The sequence below is a fragment of the Bacillus rossius genome, chromosome 3 (assembly GCF_032445375.1).
Source record: "Bacillus rossius redtenbacheri isolate Brsri chromosome 3, Brsri_v3, whole genome shotgun sequence".
Classification (NCBI taxonomy): domain Eukaryota; kingdom Metazoa; phylum Arthropoda; class Insecta; order Phasmatodea; family Bacillidae; genus Bacillus; species Bacillus rossius.
The window spans coordinates 118,014,275-118,033,901 of NC_086332.1; the positions used below are offsets into that span (position 1 = coordinate 118,014,275).

A 19,627-nucleotide genomic window follows, 5' to 3' on the forward strand; every position below is an offset into this window, starting at 1 on the left:
ACGCGTCATCCTGTACATTGTAGCTGCATTTGCTAAGGGATGTAGGATTGTGTGTGCTGTGGACATGACCTTATGTATTCGGATACAGCTCATATTTGCAGAAACTGTCCCATCCGTTGTAAAAAAACTCATTTTTAAACATACTTTCACCTGCCTACTCCACCTAGCTGCACGACGTGACTTATTGTCTTGTCGTGTACAGTCCTAACAAACATGCACTTGCTGTACAGTACAGTTTAAACTGTGTGCACCAACTACAGAAATAACTCTGCTTGTAATTCTCACACAGAATGTGGTTTTATGCTCTAAAACTTTTATTGGTATATATTAGTTCATATTACCGTACAAGACTATATATAAATTTATTGTCACTGAGGGACATTTGGAGATCAGATTTAAATTGTGCTGACTTAACGAGGTTCTACTGCATACTAGTATATCTGCTGAGACTGAAAATAACTTTATTTTGTTGATTTATTTAATTTGTTAATGCAGTATAGTTTACACTTCTTGGGCACTGCTATAAGTAAAGTTGGGAAACTTCTAACAGCTACAGTTCGGCTTGAATTATTATTGTATAAATGAGTGCCTAATCATTTCATGTGTAGAATTTCGATACAACTTAAATAATGTCCTTTATTACTGTATTTTTGTTTCATTTACAGTTGCTGTAGAAAACTAATTGACAAAGATTTGAGTTCCAATGATCCTTTTTGTGTGCAAGTATTATAATCTCAATGATTTAGATAGTGTTAGTAGTTTGGCTACAAAGAAAAATATAGAGTAATACATTTATCCCTCACTAACTGTGTTTTCTCTTACCATGGATTTCAATTATCTACTGATTTCTTAGTGCATTTTCATGAATACTGTACAGGAATTCTGTTAGTCCTCAGTTTTTACAATCATATTTGCATTGTATAAATGTATGTTCCAATGAGACATCAATTAAAAAAATTTGTCACTTAAGTTTCTGGGCAATATAAAAAAATGATTTTTACATGTAAAAGTTCAACAAGAGACGGCAAAGCAGATTTGAGTATCAATGGTTTTATCTGTCAATTTGTTGGCGACTTGTAATCCTTGTAAAATCCTCTCCTCCGAACACACTCCTCTATTCTCAAGCGCTCACGACTGTAAAAACTGCCACAATTAGGCGCTGTCTTTTCTACTTGTGGACAGTTGGTCCTTGGCTGTAGCACAGTTCAGTGAAATGCTTTCCAAAATTAGACAACAGTAGTGGCAATAATTGTAAGACTATGCAGACTAGGAATGTTTCCACTTTGTTGCATCAAGTAGCGTTTTAAATTGTCCTGCACTCGTTTTAGTCTTGAACTTCTCTTACAAGAGTGTAGCGGAAAGGAAGAAACGAGTCTTAGACATTGTGATGACGACCAAGTGACTCTTTTAGTGTTGATTCCTGCTACTTCTCAGTACACACCAAGCATCATGTACGCATGTTTCGGTTGACGAGTGATATTAAGATATGTGGACTGCTTTCACGATCTGTTCACTGCTTAGTGAAACTGTGTGGCCATTAGTAATGTATAAGAATTTTTCTTCTTGAAAGTGAGGTATAACTATTGTTAGCACATTAATTAAATAATAGGCCAAACTAAAAAAAAATAGTGTGGCCCATGAAGTCTTTGTTAACATATATTCTGTGACTATCGAGATTAGAATATTCAACATTACTATATGTACATTAAAGAAATGAGTAAGTTCAGAACATTTGTATCTTGAGCTACTTCACGAAAACCATGTTTGATTTAGGTTTCATTTTTGACAAGCGTGTTTCTGTGTGCTTACTGATAAGAGTGGTGTGTGTGTGTGTAAGCTTTTTAAACAGTTTAAAATACATTATCACAGTGTTATCAGGAACATTGCCACAGTCACAAAAATTTGTTAAAATGGTCAGCTAAAAAGTACAGAATGAGCTCAGTATTTTCAGTGGTATTACAATAATTTTTTTTTTACTGTGTAAGAAGTTGAGACAGTTTTTATTTATACTGGAGGAAAATACACCAACACTCAAAATATAAAAATTTGTATTTATGTTGCTTCTTTTCAAGGAAGGTTAGCAATTATACTAAAGATACATAGTTTTATGATGCAAAGAAAGCTTGTAGTTCAGCCACTTTGATCCATTATGAAGTCATTTCCTTCAGAAATAAAATTCAGCTGTTTTCTTTGCGGTTTTTGTCCAAAAAAACTCAATGTCATGCAAATGCTTGTGTAGTTGACAGGCTCAAATCAAGGATTTCACTATGTTATAACCGGCTGAGGAAATAACTTGTGCTATAAAGCATTCAATGGATACTTGGCCTTTAATAACTCCCTGCACTGGTATTTGCACTTTCTTGGTTTCCTAACACGACATGGAATCCAAACAGGACTTAATATGTTGTGGCATATTTTCTCATGTATCAGACACAAATGATATACTTTTTTGCATTCTATCTCATACTCTTGGATATCATCAATAACTACCAGGCTACAAGATGATGTCTCCAACAGAAACATTCTGCTGTGAATGGTTTGAAAGTGGATATTGTCTGTGGTTTCATCACACAAAATAACAAATAAAAAACCTTCACTGTTGATTTTATATTTTCTCTCTTTTTCTTAGTTACTACTGGATTTTTTTTTTGCATAGCCAGTGCATGATTGGGAGATCACCAAGATCACCAACACCCTTCACAAACTCCTCAAACAGCTCCTGAATTTTGTATTATTTGCTTTTCCACTGGCACTTTAGTTTTTTTTGCAAACTTTTCACATTGTTATGTAATGGGTACTTGTGGTTTAATAGATAATTTATGCTTTTTACTTGCGATGTGTTTGAGTGTATTGTCTCTCTTGTGAAGCCTGTAGCTGCATAATTTTCAAATTAAATGTTTATCATTAACGTAAAGTTCATCACTAAAAATTCTTAAGCACTGTTGCTTTCTATCGGGTTTAACCTTGGTGTTTTGTGAAAACTGGTAGATTGAAACAGTTAAATACTTTTTTATATAAACCAATATCACCAGTTAGCTGACACTTAGTCAAACTTTAATTCTTAAAGAACAATTAAATCTCCAACTCATGCTAAGAAAAACTAATTGTGTTGAGCTCCAAAAACCCACACTAATTAAAAAAAAAAGTACCCTGAAAATGAATTTGAAAGACTAACAGTATGTATTTTCTATGACGTTAATATTTGGTGTACATCGTACATGCATAGGTATAATTACTTAATATTAACTTAGATTTTATAGCAGTTACACCTTTATGACTTGACTACCACAAGTATATTTATGACTGTTAATATGAAGTTAGCAATATTAGACTATTAATTACAGTATCTTACTGTATACTCAGCTTAGTAGTAACGAGTATAGTTCATTTCAAGAAAATAGGTGTAAATATTTCCATAATTAAATTATATAATAATATATTGTTATTTTCTCACGCTTAAATAACTCAGAAGGAGTAGCTAGACCTCTGGGATAAAAAAATTTACGACATGTTGTGGGCAAACAGGAACTTTAGACAACTTGTGATACCTTTAAAACAGGTAACATTTAACTTTGGTGAATACCTGATTTCATACGTAAGCTTCTATATAATATAAATTTAGGTATGAAAATATTGACATAAAAGAAAGAATTAGTAGTGGACTAGGACCATAAAGTGAACAGTCAATTTAAATCATTAGTTTTACTCTAGCTGCATTATTTTTCTGATCTTGCAAAAGACAAAAATACAAATTGCTACAGGACGAACCAACCCTAAATTTTTCTGAATATTAAGAACTGTTACAAGCGAAGCTGGATCACCGTCTTCCTCCTGTGACCACTTACGAAAAAGTCTATGACATAGGCCGTGGGCAAGATCTAGTATACCAGTGACCCCTCGTTGTACTGGAACTGGATCAGTGTCTTTCACCGCTGTCGTTGTTACACATCGGCGCTGTCAGTAGTATGGACTCTGGGAAATCTGCGGTAACTCTTGATTTGGAACTCCTCAGTCTTTTTATTTGGTATTTTACAATTTTTACCGAACTTCGTAGTTCTTGAGGTAGGTTGTAGACAGACTTACATATTAGTATATATTCCACTTGAACAGAATGGTTTAAATCTTGTTGTTGAAGCTAAAGTTCAAAAGTTGCTCTTTAAATTTACACAGCAACTATCAAATACAAGTTGGATAAGAATAATCCTCCGATGTACTTCAGAAACTGCTGGAACCTAAATCCGAGAGTCGTCATGTAGTTGCTCGTCACAGTATATACAATTCTTTATTCTAACGTTTCCATTATTAATTCAGGATGCAGTAAGTTCTCCTTAGTTAAATTAAACGTCAAATGACAAAATCTCCAATTGATATCCTTGTCTTCTATAAAGTTTTGGTTTCGTAGGAATATTCACAAATCTTCATAAGATGTAGAATCACTCATAGAATCGTTGTCAATTGCTTAGACTCGTCGACTATGGTCGAATTACATTCAATATGGAGTCAGAAATATATGACTTTCCTACAATGTTCAGGAACTAACTAAAAGCTTCCAATTATAACCTTCTTGTTGATCGTCTGGCAACGATTTTTGTATATTTTAAATAAAAACAAAATAATTTTGAAGCTGCCTGAAACTCATAAAACATCAGCGACCAATCCTAACCCTTTGTAACAAGTTCATACTTGTACAACTGTGTTACTGGATATAAATAATTTAAAAATTTTTTTTTGGCAGGTACGTAAATAAAAATTTATTAGAACAAACATGTAAAGATAAATACTAAAGAAATGCGTTAACTGTCATACTGCTAGAAAGTAATAGAAAATATATACATATTACATTTCCAAAACAAATTTCATGATTTAAAGTATTATCGTTCCTTACTCTTAAAATATTAAAGGTTAGAGTTTCTACCTGTATATTACAGATACTTTGGTTTATGGGCGATATGGATAAAAACCAATACCATTCCAATTACCGATACATTTATTTAACAGGTCTGATAACTAGAAACAAGATTTTATGGTTTTAATTTTCAGGTTAATTTCATTTTTTAAAATGGGAGATTTGGTGTTATTGTTTTTAATTTTTTAAGATATATGTGTTCAAAAAAATGTAGCATATTTCTGAACAAATATGATACTTAAATGTTCCATATACCAATTTCTCCTAAACAGTGACATTTTGACCTAAACATGATGCATTTTATATTTGTAATAAACATGTCTAACTTTTGGAACAAATTAAATAAATCTATTAATTATTTCTGTGTTTGAAAAATGTTTTAAGGTCTTAATGTAAAAATCAGTGCCTAATAACAGTTGCAAGATTTAAAAAAGAAAACTTTTTTCAATCTGTTTTTATCCTTGTTATATCATTTGTGTTGTTGCGGGGGGGGGGGGGGGGGGGGTCGATCGGAAGGTTAGTGGGCGCCACCACGTGGTACGGCACGTGAACCCGGTGAGACTCCTAACTCAGGGCGTGACGTCGCCCATGTGAGACGTGATATTCCCCCTTGAAAACATCTAGCACCAATTCCTGCCCGCTCTCAGCGTCGGGCATGCTTTTACCTACGCAGTGGGCTCTCAGGCGTCCCACACGCCGTCACTCTCCACGTGGTCACACAGATTGAAAATAAAAGAATAATACGTTAAATTCGCACACCTGATTTATTCTGCTAATTCAGCTCTCACACGTACACGGTTGAAACTGTACAAAACGCCCGCGGCACGAATCTGTTTAGGGGTGATGAGCCACCACGTGGTCACATATTAAATTACGTAGTACGAGGAAAAAGACCGAGACTGGCCGTAAACTAATTAATAAAGCAGTCCCCCGACCGAGAGCTGCTCCGAGGACTAAAAGAAAGCGATTGAGATGAAATTAAAGTTACCAGAATTACTTGGCAGAGAATACAAGCGGTGAGGTCCCCGGAGTGCTGATGCATCTGCTCTCGGTCGTTGATGGCGGAAGACTGGGCTGAGATCATGGCTCGCTCGACTAACATGGCGTCCTCCCGCCGAAACAATTGCCGTTAAAAGATATTTGCGTATTCGTGCCACGGGAAACTAAATTAACATGACAAGAATGCATTGAAAATTATGTGACAATTTTTGAATAAAGAGAGAAGATTGTACAAATTATAATTATTAAAATTAAAATTTAATTATTGTCTGGCTTCGGGTTTCCTCGGGAATGTCCGGAAGCGCTATGATATTTTAATATATAAGTTAAAAAATAAAAGTACATAAGACCCTCCTGGCCGATATGCCGTCACGTTGCACTTAGGGAATATAAAAACAAATAACACAATTATATATAGTACTTATGTTTTTAGGGGTGCGGCGCACTGGCTCGACAGCGCCCTCTTGCCGGGCGAGCACACACGCACGCACACGTACGCACGGGTAGGCGGGAAGTTTGAATGGAGGGTGGATGGTGTTTGGGCGGTGGCATATCGGACTTAAAAGGGGCGCAGGCCCGGACGATGTCAGTGTATATCTCTGTATCAATATGTGGTTCTATCTGTTTGTAACTTTTCTGTTTGGTTTTGGTCGCTCTAAGTAGGTATGGGGCTCACTGACATAACGTGTGTCGGCCGTTGCGGTGTGCCTAAGTCTGGGGATCCCACTCAGCTTGTGCTTGCCTGCTTTTGGTACTGTCTGACATAAGTATGGTTACAAGTTGTTTGTAATAAGTGGTATTTCAGGTTATGCATATGACTTCGAAGTGTTCACTGGTGATGAAAATAGGGCAGATAAGAGAAATGCCACTGAAGAAGACTTGGGAGCCAGTGCAAATGTTGTTGTTCGCCTAAGCAGAATTGTTCCTAAATATATGAACCATAAATTTTTCTGTGATAATTACTATACAACAGTCCCCTTGTGTGTTAGTTTGTACAAAAATGGAATTTTCTGTCTGGGCACAGTCACAAGAAATAGAATTCCTGACTGCAAACTCCCTTCGGAAGAAGTGTTGAAAAAACTTCCACGAGACACTTCTGTGGAACGTACTGCAACAATTGAAGGTGTAGACATAGCTAATGTTGTGTGGAAAGACAATAAGACTATTATGTTACTTTCTACACTTGCTGGCCAGTTACCTTTGCATGAAGTGACTCGGTATGACAAAACCCCCAAGTCAAGAAATCCTGTCTCCTGTCCAATGCTCATACAGCTGTACAATAAGCACATGGGAGGTGTAGATCTACTGGACAGTATTATGGGTAGGCACAAGATTATCATGAAGTCAAGAAAGTGGTACATACGCTTGTTTTATCACTTTTTAGATATGGGTATTGTAAACTTTTGGATTTTATATCAAAGAGTTGAAGCTGCTAAAGGAAACAAGAAGACAATGAAGCTAGCAGATTTTCGCATGGAAATCGCACTATGCCTTTGCCGCTCTGGTACCAACACTGTGAAGCGTGGAAGACCCAGCAATGATGTGGAGGTGCAGATCCAAGCAAAGAAGTATAAGGGGCTTACAGTACATACACATGCCACCACGAGATGTAAGACAGGACCAATTTGGACATTTTTCCTCATATCTCGACACAAGACAGCGCTGCAAAATGCCTAGGTGTAAAGGTTTCAGTTGGGTTCAGTGCGACAAATGTGCAGTTGCACTCTGCTTCCATAAAGGAAAAAACTGTTATAAAACATTTCATCTACAATAAACAAGAAAGGAAGACAGAAGTGTAAAATGATATTTATTTTTACTTTGAAATTTATGAACCATAACATATATTATGTAATGGGGTAAATGGCTGCTTATTCTGTAGTAAAATATGATTTAAATATTGATATGATTAACAGTGGTTAAAACATTGTATGCATTCAGAATTAATTTTCAACTTTGAAAAAAAAAAAAAAAAATGTATGGAAATACAACACACAAAAATTAAAAACGTATAAACATGAAATAATTTTAGTGAAAAACCATCAACATTGTATGTATATAATTTTTTTCTTATATAAAAATTGTCAAGCTATTAAAATTATAGTTAAACATACAATATTATTATACAAAATTATTAAGGCAATGCATTTTGTAGCTCATGAGCTACATACCACTATACGTGAATAAAATATATAAAATAATAAATGTAATTTTTTAAATATTTTTTTCATACACAGCAGAAAATGTTTTATAGATGCTGATTTTTTGGTTAACATATGAAAAATCATGCATTAAAGGGTTAATGCATTTTTATGTGTGTTTGTTCTGAAATTATTAAAAACCTAACCAACAGAAAATCGGTTTCAGATTATTATTTTGGTTATTTGCTGCTTTTTGGTAAAAAAACAAATAGCATCCATATTATATTTCTTGAATTTTTTTAAATTTGTGTTTTTAAGTTGTTTTAATTGTTGTTTTCTTGTGATTTACCACAGAATCATGTCTCTAGCTTATTACAGTTTTAAAATTCGTAATACTTAATAAAATAAAAAAAAATATTTATTTTTGGTTTGTCTTTCAGTCATGATGCAATTGGAATGAAATTTAGTTTGAAAATAATACATGATTACATGGCCCGGACTAACATTTAGGATGTTTTTTTATATAATGATGATTCAAATAATTCCCGAAAAAATGTTAATCACCAAATATCTTTTAGAAAGTTATTCATGAATTTTGTCGCTGAGCAACCAAGATGACTGATTACGCCTGGTGTTAATGTTTATATTCAGTGGAAAGTGTGGGTCAGTTGTACAGTTGAACTGTTGTGGCAGGAGCTGCAAGAAGAATGGCCCGGTGTTTCATCTGTTCCGGTTGCTGCTGCTTTACCATGACCCGGAGCTGTGCTCCTTCCTAGACACCATGAGGATCACCCCGGACCTCTATTGCCGCCCGTGGGTTAGTGTTTGCTCCGCAGTTCTGGGGAGCAGGCCACGCAGCCTGACGTGCCCATGTGCAAGTTCCTGCAGGAACTTTCTTATATTTTACTTATTTTTTGTGCATTTTCTGTCTTGCATAATACAAGGATTTTTATTCAAAATATTGTGAAAACATTTTCCTTTTTAGTCCAACAAAACTATTGTTAGACTTACACATACATAATAATTCTAGATCCAAAGATATGCATGACTTAATGGCCAAGATTTATACATTTTTCATTTAATAAGGCATTTTTATGAATTAGAAAATTTTTTACAAATTGTTGTAAAAGTTACATTGTACAAGTTATATTATAAATTGTTGTAGATATGTTATTGTTTACAGATTTGTGTGGGATTGGTTTTAATAGATGGTGAACCATGTGCTCAGTTATAGCGAGTCTCATTCTTAGTTTTCCAGTGCGACTATTAGTGCTGTCCTTGTTTTTGTGGCTCTGTTGCTAATCATATATGCAAATAACACAAACATTTAGATGTAACTTTATAATGTTATATAAATTTTCAATATTTACTTAAACATTTTATTTTATAAAGGGAATAAATTATGTCATAAGAATTTTTGGAAATACATTTTCTTGTATTTCATTGAGAGCATCATCAGGTAATATTTAATCCTTACCTCTAAGAAAACTTAACTGAAAGAGGCCATCTTGGTTTCAACCATTTTTCCATCAAATTGTTTGTCATTTAATATTAAAAATTTGTGCTCTATTGGACCATAGCATATGATTAATGGAATGCCTTGTTATTAATAGTGACCACTGCTACAAATAGTTTCTCCCGTGTGATCATAATTGGGGCTAGGATTGATTGTTTTTTCCTAAAGAATGTATACAAATGTACTTATACTATTAAAATATACTATTTTATGGTCTTAGAAATATCAACAAATGATAAAAAAATTAATTTAAACTTATTATTATCATCGATGGTACACAAGATAATATTTTTAATGTTAACAAGCCAGGTAGTATCACTTTGGCAACAGTGAGCACCATTTGCTGTGCATGGCAATCTAAGTGTATAAAAGACTAAATCGGAGAACTAATGAATAATGATGAATTTTAAGACTGTGGTGGGCTGGCCAGTTCCAGTCGCTGTTCGCAGCAACATGCAGTCTGCCGGCCGTGCTCTGCATGTGGGACCTGTACTTCCAGCAGGCAGACCCCTTCTTCGTGTTCTTTCTCGCCCTCGTCATGATCTTCAACGCCAGGTCTGTGCGTGTTCCGCCCCATGGGGTTGGTGGTGATGTGGTGAATATGACCTTCACACTCCAAAATAAAATGATGACTTCAGAAAATGTCAATACTTGCCTGTGTGAATATCAGTTTTTTGGTTCAAATCAAATAAGAATACGAATATGAAATTATTTGCGAATACGAGTATCTAATTTGAATAGTAAGAATGACAATTAGAATTAGGGTTCTGCGAATATTCGAAATTTCAGAATTCGAGTTCGAATTTTTTGATATTCGATTCGTAAATTCGAATCGAATTCATTTTACAATAATTCGACTTGACATCCCCCTCCCCCATTTTTAAAAGAAATGTAAATGGACGATTACATCTTCCACTTACAAAAAATTATACATCAAAACCCCTTATTTACGTTACCGTTATTTACGTTTTCATGTTATATAAACCATTTTATTTCTGTCCCGTTTTAACCTCATTTGATGTAAGGCAATGAATTCCCGTTGTTTACAACGCGCCTATTGCTTTACGCAGTTTACGCCGTTCGTTCTGATAAATCTGCTTACTAAATTAATTATGCCTATTACAAAGTAATCTGATGTATAAATCGTGTTTTAAAGACTTTTTAAAAGTTAAAAACTTCATCTTTAACGTCTCAGGAGTCGCTTTATACAGCTTATAAAAACGTAAACAGTGCCAGTTTGGTTGTGTTTATTCCTGTATTCCAGTATAGAGCGCGCACGTAGTCGAAGATTTATATAGATAGCTCGCAGACTGCATGCACCCGCACGCTCTGTCAGGAACCGAGTTAACCTGCACGATCGTTATGCGTATAGTTACAAATCACATTCTTGTTACAGTTTTTTTTTTACGTTGAATAAAATGGTTTTATTGCATCACACATTAATTTAAATTATTTAGCTTGTTTTCGCAAAGTCTACTTTTTAAATAAACGTACTTTCCATGCATAGGTTTTGTTTTTATGGATTACTTTACTTTTTTTTTTATAATAGTATTCTCCGGTCTCTCTTACCTGAGTTTTGGAATAAACAAAGCCTCTCGTAAACAAATATTTTCATTGGCTGCTGGCCGCCGCGCACATTATTCGTGTGCAAGAAATAGTCCCTTGGTTACGTACCATTTGTAAGTATTTTTACACTGCCTTTTTAAAACAGTTGTTGTTATATAGCATTATAGTGTTTCACCATTAATATTCAATACAGTTTAATGTGTCAGAAAGTATTTACTTACAATTATGTTAGCAGACGCCGTGTGTACAGTGTACAGTTGATACCCGGCGCAACAGTTGTATTTCGGATTCGCGCGCGCACGTTTTGTTATGGCTGACGCCGGACAAAGTTTTGTAAACCACAGAACGGGAAAGCCTTTGAAAAGTGCACAAAAAACTATTGTGTTGTATGTTTTTAAAACATTTTCAGACAAATATCCGGATTTTCGTGTGAACTATATCGCGAGTTTAACTGCGGAATTTACGAGTGTTTCGAAGAGCAGCGTGCTTCGTGCAAGGAAAGAATTGCAGGACACTGGGACATTAACAACTCCCGGGAAGAAAAAGGAAACTTGAGTATCCTGTTATCATAACTTGTAATGATTTTGTGAAGACTGCTATTAGCCGTAAAGTGCATAGTTCTTTCTTCGCAAATGAACCACCTACGCTGAAGAAAGTGCTATGGTGCTTCCTGTTATTTTACTTCTCCATTATTTTATTAGCACCGACTGGACTGTACTGAAGTTTGTGTGTTGCAACTAGTGCTTGGCATGCAAGATGAATTCAGCCTATCACTTTCTGATGCGGCGCAGTGATACGACGGTGTTTGTTTATTTCAAAACTCAGCTAAGAGTGAACCCACGGTCTCAGCCCTAATTATAAACTTGATTTTAGAATAAAATGTGCGATGCTTACGCGATAAAAACGGTAAATTGTTTTTTTTTTTTGATGTGACGTCTAATAAATCGATGAACGCCGGCTGCACGCACGAAAAAATGTCCCATAATGCACATTGTCCCGTTACGCTCATTGTACGCTTGCGCCGCATCTATCTCTCTTACACTCGATTGGAACAACCATCGATTCGACTTTTTTGAGGTGCTCTCCCATATGTTTCCTACTTTTCCTATCATCGTCCTATCCTTAACAGAATAACACAGATTGGAAGAAGTTAAATAGCAAACATGTATAAAAGTTATAGTTAAAATAATCTCTTCGTTAAAGTAATAAACATATTTGAATTAATGAGTGCAAATAAAAGTAAATTCATCAATTAAATTGTAGATTTAATTTCACTTCTTCTGTGTATCCATACAAAGTAGTGATAATTCAATAAATATGATTCAATTTTATCCATAAAAGTATGCAATCATTTTATCAATGTTTTGTTATGACGTTGTCACGTTAAACTATCGTCCATAAACCGACTTTACAGACAACCAATTTTTTTTCTTTTGTACCACTTCCTTATGCTGTGATATTTTTATTAATATTTTTATCCTTGAAAGTCAAACATGCTAAATAAGGTGGCAAGTGAGAGAGTTTTCTCTACAGTAGGCAACATAGTTACCAGCCGCAGAGAATTGTTGTTGTGCCGCACCATGTCGATGAACTGACCTTTCTCCATGACAATAGTTTGAAATGATTTGCGAAGTGATTTATAGACATATAATTTTTAATTTTTTTTTTAATTTTTGAGAATCTGGTTGTGCTTCTTCAAAATAGTGTCACTTTAATTATAGTTACTTGATTTAAACTGTGAATTATGTGACAAGTTTTTCAAAGGTGGTATGTTAAAAATTTTTTTTATCTTTGTTTTTTTTAATAAATATTCCCAAATCGATTCGAAAAAAATTAGAAACTTGTAAATTTTTTTGAAATTCGATTCGAATTCGATTCGAACTGAAAAATCACAATTCGCAGATGTCTAATTAGAATCCCACAAAAAACATTTTTTCACGTTATGTAACAACTTCGGAAAATTAGACAAATATTACTCAAGTGAAAGTTTGGTTAAGTTAATTCAGCTACAATAATCATATGGAAAATTTGTTCAAACATTTTAATTATGAAATAACTGTTTTTTAGTTGTTCAGCTAACGTAACCTAAACAACCAACCTTTAATTACAGTTCCTATATTCGCCTTATTTTCCACAACCTGCTACTCTACCTACATTTTTTTTTTACAGAAAATTTTCGCAAACCACAAAATACTGTGAATTCCATTGCAATATATTTTTCAAAAAACATAATTTTTTTTTAAATTTTGTATTCCCAAATTAGTGATTGAATGAGCTCATATTAACATATTTAAACCATAGTTATTCACTAGTTTTCATTGTTGACAGCAACCAGGTAAATTGTATTTTGGTTCAAAAATATTATAAACACAATTTTAGATGATTTCATCATGTGTTAAATCGTTATTTACTTTTAACCGTTATTTACACCGTTATTTACTTTTAACTAGGGATGGGCCGGTCGAATCCTCGAATCCTCGAATCCCACCGAATCTCTAGTATTCGAAAGATTCGAAATTCGAAGGAAAAGATTCGGGATTCGAGGAAAAACATTGATGTAAATGTAGTACTTTAAAAACTTAAATGCTTACAATTTACTTGGCCTGTTTACGTTTTCCTTGGAACACATCCTATTGAGGTACAGTAGAACCTCGTTAATACGTGATGGTCAGGACCGAGATAATCACGGATTACCGAATTTCACGGACTAGCGATTAAAAGCCCGGAAGGTCTTGTCAAGCTTCTCAGACACCGGCGTGCAGCTGGGTTAAGGCCGTTCACGGTAAGGGCCGGCAGTCTTCGAATTAGTTTCTCGGCTTAAAAATGTCTAGCCATTAGTTCACGGTCATTTACAACAGCCGAAGAGAGAAAGATAAGATCGTGCTGACCTTGCACCCCCCCCCCCCCCCCCTCTTCCTCGTACAGCCGAATGCCAGCCAGACACGTCACTCGCCAGGCGCCTGTGCGTTGGCGGGTGGAAACAAACAAAGGGAGACGGGGAAGCAGACGTCAGGACATCCCCCTCAAGTTTAAAGAGTGACAAATGTGACAGCTGAAAGGGGGGCGACACAAAGGGTCAGTACAAACAGCGTTGCAGAGTTTGGAGGCCCACGTGATGGCTTGTAGTGTTTGCCGGCCGCCAGCCCGCGTGACGTTAATTTTAAGCGCTGACAATTTTTACTTCTCTTTTTTTTCTTCTTTTTAAATCGTCCCGGATTATCCGATTCCCGAATTAGCGCATCACGGATTAACAAGGTTCTACTGTATTGTACTTTATATTCGTTATTATATAAAAAAAAAAATTATGAAGCGTGTACTGATTTGGGAAACTTACTTTATATTCATGAACATGGATGCATTGTCGCTACATTGGCATTAAATAAGGCATAAATCACATATGTATTCTCAGAATATGCTAAAAAATAAAATAAAGCACATTTAGGATCTAGACTAAATATGAATCTTGTTTTTTTTAAAATAACTTTACCCGAGAAATCTGTTACTTAGTAATACAACAATAATGCCGACTTTCATCACATTTACGGTCGCACATGTAGTAATAACAATGAAATAATAAATGACAAAAATTAATACATTACACAATTATTATTTTAATAGCAATTCAATTTTAAATATTCTGATACATTCTATTTATGAATTTTGTTAGGACCAAGTTTGGTTTGTGTAGACTACCAACGTTAAAATATGTATTATCTGAGAATTCCATGATGGCCAACCAATGAATTTGTTAGCCAATCATTTTGAGCAACATAAAAAATAACTAATATTAATATAAAAAATTTTAATGGGAAAACTAGAGAAAACACCCCGTTACTTTTTACTTCGGGCATATTAATCATTATGCTTTAGTGAGGCTTAATTTTAAAAGACGCACAACAATATTTCTTATGGCCTAAAACCATTGAAGCTAAGATGGCGCCTTTTAGTTTCCATTAAATATTTCAGGAATGCATTTACCTTCATTTGGGACTTTAAACAAATGTCAAGTTGGTAACTACAAAATATTGTTCCGTCGGATGTTGAATTTTGTTTTCCGATTTCCGTGGATACATGAATCACTGTACTCACAGATAATGCCTGAATGCCTTAAATCCACCAAGTCGGATTCTACAGCAATAGATGAAGTGACCAGATTTTTACGTGATCCTACAGTTAACCCAGAAATTAACATTCTCGAATACTGGAAAACTCAGTCTGCGTGTTCACCCAGGCTACATAAACTGTCCAAAAAATATTTGTGTTCACCACCTGCGACAGTGTTCTCTGAACGTTTGTTCAGCACTACAGGAAACATATGTGACCAAAAACAGAATCGTCTTGATCCAGACCGTGTCAAATACTTGTTTTTTTAAATAAAAATTTAAAGGGTTAAATAATTCTGCATAATGTTTAATTTTTTCTCTTAACTTATAAATTATTTTATGATTAACCCTTGAGAACTGGATTCGGATTCGAGGGGTGGATTCGAGGTACTGTTTGGGATTCGAATTCGAGATTCGGATTCGAGAAAAATGGGATTCGAACCATCACTACTTTTAACCGTTATTTACTTTTAACCGTAATTTACTTTTAACCATTATTTACTTTTTTTGAGTCGCAACGTTGGTTTCATTTATATATATACACACACACAGAAAATAAGCTGCTTCTGTATCACATGGTGTTAGATACAGTGTAACTATTGATTTATACACTGTTGGAAACCATGACTTCTTTAAATGCCCATATCAATGGAGTGTCTGTTTTGTGATTATAGGAATCCATGGTTGTTGACTTTTTCCCCCCTACTTCTGGTGCTTGTGACGAAAAGTGTACAAGTAATAATTTGTTTTCTAGTTTTAAATAACAAATATACAGTGTTTTCAATTGTTTACATGATTTATTCTGTTACTGTTCAGAGCGACATTAGCGAAAAAAAAAAAAATTTTAATCCTTTACATGGTGAAAAGTTGCTAGTTGTTCATATTTTTGATTATGAAGTCCCATTAAACAACTAAAAATGGTATTTACATAGCTCAAATGACTTCATCTCACCAGTGAATGTTGGTATATGACAAACTCATGTATACTATGTCAAGTATTTGTAAGCAAACAAATATTCGTTATTTCGCATTGTTAGTAGTCCAGGTCAAATCAAATACAAATAGTTTATTATTCGTATTTGTATCCGAAAATTTGAATATTGACACAGGCCTAGTAAAAATATATTGAGTCCGTTGAATGTTTACTCATCTGTAATCATCCTGATATCCTTTCTTTTTATGTCAGTTCAACCTACTGTTGATGCAAAATAAAGCATAAGCACTGAGTAATGCATAACTTTTATCGAGATGGGAGTGTATTTTCAATTTTCACTTCATATGGGTAAGTTCAAACACCTATGTATTTTTTTATTTTTAATATATACTTATTTTAGTAAGTAGATATCTACTGAATTGAATGTTAGTACAGGGCAGTAATATGATTTTTCATGGTAGTTAAACAACCATGAACATTTATCTGATGACTCCTTAGTGTATATTGTGATAATGTCAAGCAGCAATGCCTGTACTGCAAGCCAGGAGCATAAATATGTAGGATTCTCAAGGGAGGCCCGCTGAAATTTCATGGGGGCTGGAGGGAGGGGGAACGGCGCAGGACCCGAGTTTTTTTACGTAGGTTTAACAGACATGTCATCTCTGGATACGGTGCTTGTATGTTGTATACTGCCCATATTTTGACCTGCATGCATGCAATAAGCAGAAAACTTAAAAGTATTGTATTATCTCTTCTCTGTCTGTAGAGGTAACACAGCTTGTGTATATACAGTACTACACGTTGCTGTTTCACTTGTCTTCTGTACTGTTATTCTCTCTGGAAACTATGTTACTATTATTATTATAATTGGGCACCTTTATCTTCTGTATCAATACCGACTTACTGATGATGTCGTATTGTGATAATATTAAAATACCCAGGTGATGACTTCCAGAAGTTTGAAATAAACACAAATAAAACTGAGAAAAACTGAGAATATTGTATACTGTGTGGAGGTTGTGGAAGAGTATAATTTAAGTATGTAAAGCTGCAATTAAAAGATATTAATGTTTTGGGGCACAGGACACAAAACACATTTAATATAGTATTAACACTGAAATTACACATACATATACCCTTACACTGTACTAATACTAAATATACACAAGAACACACTCATAAATGCAATTGAATTTGTATTGATGGAAGTTAAAATAAAAAAATATAGATGTTATTTAGTGTGATTAGGGCAGACCTGGTGATGTATAACTGGATCAAACTGTCGGGATTTATGGTGAAATAGATTATTAAAAAGTTTGTTGCTTGCATTCAAATGAAAATAGGTCCGGAAACGATTAACTCAGCTTTAAAAGTTTACTATTTTAGTTTTATGCAGTTGTATCACAAATGAACTCTTAAAATGTACCACGGCTAGATAATTCAGTGAGAGCAACGATCACTAGACACGCAGACCACTGGTCTATTATTCCAGCTTAAATATGTCCTCGAAAAATGTTAATTAGCAAATGCTATTATAGAATTAATTATTATCATCTTGACAGGTAGCACAGCTTGTAATTCAAATCAAATTTCCAACGAAGTTACTGAATCGTTATGCAGCATTACTAATATAATCGTGGCTATAATGTCGATGGCTTAGGCTTCCCTCTATCGAAATAATTAAGTACAACGTAGATATTTCCTGCCACATTTACTCACGGCACGCCCCGGTATCGTGTAGACTCTGATGCACTATTATTTATCACCACATGTAATAAATATGTTAAATACGTAATATAAAATTTCTACACTTCGGCATCGGGCTAAGCCTTACGAAGGACGCCTCAGACATTTATTTTTTTTCTATTCTCCCATTTCTCCCTGTTGTACAAAAATCTTATTGTTAGCTTTAAAAATCAGATTGCTGATTGGCTGCTGTAAAAACATAACAGAAGGCCATCGTACACATGTACGCAGCAAGATACAGGTAAGTGAGAAAAATAAATAAATTAACAATAAATTACAATTAAATACCAAAATAACAGAAAATAATTTTCAAATAAATTCAGTTCATGATAGATTGCAAACTAAGTGCTTTAAATGATGTAATGTCTATTGTTGACGAAATTATAAATCAGAGTTTCTATTGTTCGTGGTTGTAGCTTATCCCTTAATTTGACGGCGTATCATATACGACACATTAAGTTTTGAAAATAAACAAGAAATTACTGTTTTTTATAGGAGTGTTTCTCTCTGTTGTAATATCTTTGGTGTAGTTTTATTTTCTCTATGCATTGGATTTTGATGCCACCTGTCGATACAAAGAGAAATTATTGCAGCATGATGAGAAGATGGCAGCACGAGGGAGGAAGTATGTGCGTCACATGGTGAGTTATATGTAAATTTTTAATGAAATAGGTAACTTTTTAATTCAAATAATTTATATACTTTCAAAAATAGTATTTAGGCATAGCACTATAGTATTATAATATAAAATAACATGTTGTTGTTGATTTTATATGAGCTATAAAAGTATGTATCACATGTGACACACCACCAAAAATGAGTAAATCAATGTCTTGTTACATATGTATCATGTATGACACATTGCCAAAATCCTAACATTTATGTATTCTTTTAGGCTGTATCAAATATAACACATTGCCAAATATGTGAACAAGTAAATCATTGTGATATTTTGCAACTGTTTTAGAAGTCTTAGATTAACAAACAAGTTTTAGGGTGAAAAGGCAAGTTAAAGTTTCTTATTTCAAAGATATATAGTTTGAAATACAAACATTTTATTTTTACAGGGCCAAAAGATCTACTGCTCATCAAGAGTGCAGTCCATTATGGCGTTGCTTCCTACAAATGGGGATGTTTCAGACATGGCCACAGACTCTGAAGATGACCCAGAAAATGATATTTTCAAAATATCATCAAGAAGGGAAACCAACAATGACGACACAAGTTCTGTAAGTTCTGCAGCTCCATCTTTGACAGCATCTCTTGAAAATTTACTTTTTGAACAAGATACAGGTAAAGAAATGCAATCATTAGAAAAATATATAGCACAATTAGGTCCAGAATCATACCAACATTCCGATGATTTACAGCATGCTGAGAACATTCTAAAGACAAAAACGCCCAATTTTCCTTGTGATCATGCACTGCCTCAAACACATTCTACGACTGCTTTGGAAACCAGACAATCAACTGGTATTTTTCCCCCCCATAACGCAGATGACACAGTGCCTACAGCATTACCTGTTCTTCCGCCACAAGTTAAAGACATTTCTGCTAGTTGTAAAAGTGACAGTTTGTATGATGCACATATACCTACCATAGTAGACAGTTCTTTTACAAATTACCACATGGATGAACACCAGATAATACATTCTGACACCATAAAAGCAAGTAGTGATCCTACTGCTGCGAGTCAAACAATATCCATTTGTACAGAAA

General features: G+C 34.5%; 1 protein-coding gene across 3 annotated transcripts in view; it reads left to right on the forward strand.

Annotated features, from left to right (window-relative positions):
* Positions 1 to 19,627, forward strand: part of LOC134531190 (TBC1 domain family member 23) — a 205,305-nt gene that overhangs the window by 31,932 nt on the left and 153,746 nt on the right. For all 3 annotated transcript variants that reach the window (XR_010074961.1, XM_063366832.1, XM_063366831.1), the window contains exons 4-5: positions 8,737 to 8,860; positions 9,990 to 10,114. Coding sequence is in view for 2 of the 3 variants with exons in the window: in XM_063366832.1 (XP_063222902.1) it covers positions 8,737 to 8,860; positions 9,990 to 10,114 (249 nt within the window). In the remaining variant the exon portion in view is untranslated. The remainder of the gene's footprint in view (positions 1 to 8,736; positions 8,861 to 9,989; positions 10,115 to 19,627) is intronic.